Source organism: Stegastes partitus, unplaced genomic scaffold (genome assembly GCF_000690725.1).
Source record: "Stegastes partitus isolate 25-593 unplaced genomic scaffold, Stegastes_partitus-1.0.2 Scaffold1389, whole genome shotgun sequence".
NCBI lineage: Eukaryota > Metazoa > Chordata > Actinopteri > Pomacentridae > Stegastes > Stegastes partitus.
This window is the reverse complement of record NW_007579120.1, coordinates 119,642-125,853: the sequence shown is the minus strand read 5'-3', so window position 1 is coordinate 125,853 and position 6,212 is coordinate 119,642. Positions and strand designations below refer to the sequence as shown.

The following is a 6,212-nucleotide window of genomic DNA, read 5'->3' as shown; positions in this document are numbered from 1 at the left end:
TGCACAGCATGGGGCCATGACATGGAGCTGTCAGGTCACTTCTAGCAGCTGTTTGAACACCACAAAATGTGAGTTCAGTCTTTGAATATTACAAAGCACCAAGGTCTCCAGGCTCCAGTCTGTCTGTATGATAAGCTTCTTTAAGCATTATTTAAAAACAGGGACATTAAATATGTAAATCAGACCTAAAAAGCTGCCAAACTGGTTTTTAAAAAAAAGCCACAAAGATCTGTTTGATACAAAACGTGTTTTATTTCCTTTTTATTCTCTCGATTCATCCTCTGAGGTTTCATCAAAGTTCACGAGTTAATGAACAGTTTTTAGAGCTTGTTGTTCCCGATGAAACCGAGGACCTGGATTTAACCTGAGATCTGCTCTTCTAGTCGCTCCGAGTCGCTCAGCGGGTCTTCGGCGTGATGAGGTGAACTTTTTCGGTCAGGAAGTCGAGTCCCCAGTTCCTGTGTCGGTCCGTCAGAGCGTCCACCGACTGCAGCAGCTCGACGTCACAGCTGCTCCCTGAGAAGGAAAAACAAATGTTTAGTGATAAAGGGACACGTTCAGAATCCCCTCAGAGCAGAACAAGAACTTTAAGGTTTCTGTTCTAGAAATAAATGCAAACTAGAGCATTTTAACACACATAAACATGAGTTAGATTTTTAACTAAATGAATCAGGATTGCAGCCAAAAGACTGAAAATCACCAGAAAAAGAAAAGAAATCACGACACAACGATGCAAACTGATCACAAAAAGACTCACAGGAAGAAAGAAATGATTGCAAATTACTGCATTTTTACATATATTGCACCTAATTTACATATTTAAACATATTTTCATTATACTCAGAATATAAATTATGATTGTATCTGAAATCATCCCAAAAGACCAAAAAAAAACCCAAAATAGAATAAATAAATTTATTACAAAAACAATCAAAATCACTACAAAAAGAAATTAAATCACCAGAAAGAAGCTGAATCACCACGAAACGATGCAAATTTACTACAAACAGACTAAAAATCACCAGAAGACGTAAAATCAGCAGCAGACGGACAGAATGAAGCTGATCCACAGTGAATTAGCAGCTTTATTAAACCACAACATATTTCTGAGCAAATTCACCTGAAATCCACTTTGTTCTGTTTAGAAGTCGTTTTAAATCAAACTCACCGAACAGATCGTGAACCTGCTCATCCGGCACAAAGAACGGAGGACCTGCCAGACACAGACGGTCCAGAGCAGCGTTCAGACGTCACGTTTAAAGAGCAAAACAAATGAAAACAACCAGCTTCTGTCTGACGTTCCTGATGAAGACGCACCTTTATACAGCGTAGGGTTGTACAGCAGCGTGTCCAGAAGGTATCTGCAGTCTGTGGCCATCAGGGACATCATGAGAGCAGCGTATCTGCAGAGTCCATGAAGAAGAACAATGAATGAGTCAAGTGTAGTTTTTCTGTCTAAAAGTGTAAAACCAGCTCAGATCTCCTACTTTTCTCTGTCTCGGGGGTTGATGGCCACCAGAGATCCTCTGTCCCAGATCGCTCCAAACTCACCCTCCACTGACCTGTGAAGTCCAGAGAAAGTGATTAAAGTCATTCAGCCTTCAAACAGGATGAAACCAGGCGTGGCTCGCTCACCTGGAGAAGTTGTACAGGTCGCACTGGTAGAGGGAGATGTTCTTCTCTGAGTTCTGTGGAACAAAGACAGAACACATGGAGGCTGAATACAAAGTTCTTCTCTCAGTCCGTGAGCTTCTCTGAAACTCTTCCAGGTGAGTCCAGCTAATTCTCACAATAACTGGTGGTTTAATTCATGTGGAAATGATTCTGTAGGTCTTCTGAGCCCAGTTATCCAGAACACATCCTGCATCGTCATCATTTTTATCATCATCTTATTGTGTAGCACAGCAGCGCAGACTTTTTCCAGTACTTCCTTATTTAAAGTCTTTTCTGATGTGGTGATAAAATAATGTCGACTCCAGTGACAGAAACCATGACACACAGCGTGATGCCTGTTAACTCTGTCTGAACAACGGAAATAAAATACCACAAAGACTTAAAATCACCACAAAAAAACATGAAATCACCACAAAATGAATCAAAAATCACAACAACACACACAGTATCTACACAAAAGCATGTGACATGAACACAAAAAGATGTGAAGTCACCGGAAAACGGCCGGAATCACCACATAGGGACTCAAAATCACTACAAAAACAACACAATATCTCCACAAAAGCAGGTGAAATTAACACAAAAACACTTAAAATCCCCACAAAAATGTGAAACCACAAGCTGATCTTTTTCAGAAACGAGACGAGTTTGGGCTTTAGGTGCTCAAAGTGTGCTCTTATGGTTTCAGTGTAAAGTCACCAGGTTGAACTGATTAAATACGTAGAATTATATATATATAGATAAAGGAGCTCAGTCAGTTCATCTGGAGGTTTGTTTCCTCCATTTAAACCAAAAAAGGCTCAAAATGTCTCACTTTACTGGTCATGAGTTTGAAATATATCACTTTTTATTTATTTTTTAAACTAATGGAAAATTGTCTTCACAATATTCTAATTTTTTGAGATGCACCCGTATTAAAGCACAAACCTCCGTATGACGAAACCAGATCTGATGGTCGCTCAGAACACAACACTGTCATGATAAAGGTGCCAAACTGCTGCTTTTTAAATATTTTTCTGTTGCAAAGATAAAGACTCGCCTATAAAATGGTCCCACAGAATGACGTCTTCTTTTCAAATCAACGTCTTTAAGTCACCTGGTGAACACTCCTGGATGGTTTTCACACCACAGAGAAGCAGAAATGTGAGTTTTCTCCACCAGTGTTCAGCTTCTCTTTACCCCGTCTGAGCAGAGTCTCCTCCAGACCGACAGGTGACCCACCTTGAACACCTTTGCTCCAGGTATGGCGGCTACAGGCTCCTCGGTGTACGTCATGTTGTTCTCCTCAAAGAACTGTCGGACGGCCTTCTCAGAGATCTCCACCCCGACCACCGGGTGACCTCTGTCTGCCAGCCTGAGGTGAAAGAGGAGAGCATTATGGGATGTCAGGCGCTGAAGGAACAGTTTGAATCCAGTAGAAAGCAGTTGGAGCTGAAGAAGCCTCTTGGATGAAGGTGGAGCATCTCCAAGAAGCTCTTTTTCCTGACTGACACATGAACACTAAACATGATGTCTTCTGGTGGACTCTGAGGTTCTTCGTACCACTTCATGTCTACAGCTTTCCCACAGAGAGGGAAGAAGAAACGGACTCCTGATCGTCCAGCGAGAACTTTATCGATGTTGTTCTCCAGCAAACTGTGGAGGAAAAAGAACAGAATTAATTTACTGTCAGTCAGACAACATGTTAAACGTACAGGAAGAGGTGCACAAATATAAAATCTAGATGGATCTATGGAAACATTCGGTAGGTTGTTGGAGCACAGCGGATGTTTACGTGCTCATAAAGACACTTTAATGATTGTTCAACGTAAAATAGACTCATGAGCTCATGAAACCAGGACCTGACTGAGTTCCTTGAAGACGTTCCACCTCCATCCAAGAGGCTTCATCAGCTCTGACTGACTGGTTGGGAGTTCCACATCCTGATATCCTGAAGGAGACATAAACACCTGAGTTTGGGTTTCAGCTGGAGGTTTGTGGCTCCTCCCCCTCGTTATGTGGGTCGTTAGTGCTCCCTCTGACACAGTGGAGTTCGTTAGGGTCTGCTGTGGCTAGGTGTGGATGTGGTTACCCCGTTGTGTCAGGAGGAGCACTAACGACTCACATAATGAGGAGGAGGAGCAACAAACCTCCAATTAAAACCCAAACTCAGGTGTTAATATCTCCTTCAGGATATCAGGATGTGGAACTCCCAACCAATCAGTCAGAGCTGATGGAGCCTCTTGGATGAAGGTGGAACGTCTTCAAGGAACTCAAGCAGGTCCAGCTGCTACCATTAAACTACCAGAAGAACCAGGACCTGGAGGACTGAGGATCTTCACAGATGTTATTAAACCAGGGTTTGTTTTCTTCACAGCTCGGAGCTCCTTAAGCGCCACAGAAGTCCCTGTCATGGTGGACACCTTACCTGATTAGGAACTATAAAGACAGCAGCTGAGGGTGCATGTCTGGATGTTGAACATGTGCAAAACAGTGATGGTTTCAAGTAGCAGAAAGCAGATAGGAGCTGCTGCTGGAGGTGAACACGTGGAGCTTCAGTAAATAAATAGCGGGTGCATGAGGCCGTGCAGGTGCAGCAACTTGAAAGAAAACACATAAAAGCACCAAAGAAGAAGAGCGCCGAGCGTCTTCTTCAGTCAGCAGAACAGCAGCCAGGCTGGAAACTGTTCATGTGACAGCTGGGAGTGTTTTATCTGGACTCTTCTAACTAATGATTATATTTATGTTTCTATGGACTGATTTTATCGTCTTCTTATTGTTTTGTGCTCTACAAACAAACCTGCCTTAATTAATATGCGCAATATTGTTGTTTCCATTTGGAGGAACTTAAACGATCTGTTTTATGTATATTTTGGTTTATTTTAATTTTTTAACTTATATTTCCTGAATGTTTCTTGGCTGTGGGATTAACAAAGGATCATCTTATACCATACATACCAGAGCAAACATTTTAAACTGCCTTTTATTCACATTCCTGTCGCTGTCTGTCTGAACTTCTGATGTGTCCGAGCACATGTTTGAGTTATTTATCCGTTTTATCTACTTTCTGTTTCACACGTTCACGTCAACGTATTTCATGAGTGGAGAGTAAATCTGTGAAGCGCTCAGACTTCCAGACTGGACTCTGCATGATCGGGTCTGAACTATCTGCTGTTCGTCCTCATTTGACTCTCAAATACTGGATTTGTTTCCACGTCATCTCTGACCTGCATCTGCTCTTTATGTAACCGTGGAGGACTTTTCTCCTTCTAGTCGCGCTGAGGAGGTGGATGATGGTTCGGTCTTTACTTGTGCACGTGAGGCTGATGGAATGTGGTTCTGTCCTGGTGCCAGCGTTCCTCCCATTCTCCGAGCGCCATGACCCGGTCGGCCTGCGGCTCCAGCATGCTGCTGATGTTGACTTGAGCCGGACCGCTGGAGGACGAACAGAGAGCAGAGGATGGAGTGAACGGCGTCGGAGGCTGCAGGTGGGAACACACGTCGACACAGCAGCTGCACAGTGAACGTATCAGAGCTGGAGGTTAAGAGCAGCCGCTAACGGTCTGCACTACGTTTATGTGACTGAGCACAAGAACACAACAGAGTTTTACTGCCTTTTGCACAAGTGCACTGCAGCACAGGTGCTTTGGGATTCTCTGTGTGTTTACTTGAAAAAAATAAGATAAAATAAAATGGGGGAAAAACGGTAAGAGTAGCAGCACCAAAAAATACAAACATACATGATGCAAATAAAATAAATACACATGATTTAAAAAAAACAAAAAAGCACTTTGTGTAAAAAAAACAGATACTCTGAGGAAGAAATTGCACATTTTTGCGGTGTACTGAGGTTATGCTGCACTAAAAATGCACAAATAAGAGAACACAAACAGTTAAATATTAAAGAGGCAAAGTTAATTAAATGACAAAAACATTCCCATGAAACCAATAAATCAACTGAAACGAGCAGCTGGACGTGAAATACGATGAAATAAACAAAATGAAGGATAAAAATGAGTCCAGCTTCAGGTTATTTAAGGTCACAGGTGGACAGCAGGTAAAACCAGCCATGAGGGGATGTAAGGGAGTAAAAACCAGGAGAAGCTTCATAATCAGCTCACAGTCATGAATGTGATAATTATTATAGTGTCCACGATGTGAGCAGGTCCAACACGTCACCGTAACCAAGGAACAGTTTCTATGATGTCGTGGGAAACATTCATTCCTGTCGAAGAAACTGATTTTGTGACATTTAAATTTTCTTAACCAACAGTCGGCCACACTATCAATCAATAATCAATAATCTGAATGATTCATCTATGTGCCAATAAAGACGTTTTTAATCAGCGATACTTCATGTTTACCACAAAATAGACTCTATTAGCCGCTCAGCTACAGGAACGCCGTCACCGTCAGCTAGTCTGTTTTCTGCACACGAGTCCATGAAGCCTCTGTCATGGTGCCGCTGTTAGCTAAGCTCAGTGTTAAACAGGGAGAGGCTCCACCTGGTGGAACAACCAGGTACTACAGCTGGTCTACGATGCGTTTACTGACATGCA

At 42.4% G+C, this 6,212-nt stretch overlaps 1 protein-coding gene across 2 annotated transcripts in view; it reads right to left on the bottom strand.

Annotated features, from left to right (window-relative positions):
- Positions 1 to 232: 232 nt before the first annotated feature.
- LOC103370209 (probable thiopurine S-methyltransferase) overlaps positions 233 to 6,212 on the bottom strand; it is a 7,517-nt gene continuing 1,537 nt past the window's right edge. Inside the window, exons 2-9 of one of the 2 annotated variants that reach the window (XM_008299179.1) lie at positions 4,963 to 5,088; positions 3,217 to 3,309; positions 2,896 to 3,028; positions 1,636 to 1,688; positions 1,488 to 1,562; positions 1,318 to 1,403; positions 1,169 to 1,213; positions 233 to 516 (exon numbers count right to left, since the gene is read on the bottom strand). In XM_008299179.1, the coding sequence (XP_008297401.1) occupies positions 398 to 516; positions 1,169 to 1,213; positions 1,318 to 1,403; positions 1,488 to 1,562; positions 1,636 to 1,688; positions 2,896 to 3,028; positions 3,217 to 3,309; positions 4,963 to 5,060 (702 nt within the window). In that variant the 5' untranslated portion in view covers positions 5,061 to 5,088 and the 3' untranslated portion in view covers positions 233 to 397. The remainder of the gene's footprint in view (positions 517 to 1,168; positions 1,214 to 1,317; positions 1,404 to 1,487; positions 1,563 to 1,635; positions 1,689 to 2,895; positions 3,029 to 3,216; positions 3,310 to 4,962; positions 5,089 to 6,212) is intronic. The other variant, XM_008299180.1, reaches the window with a different exon arrangement.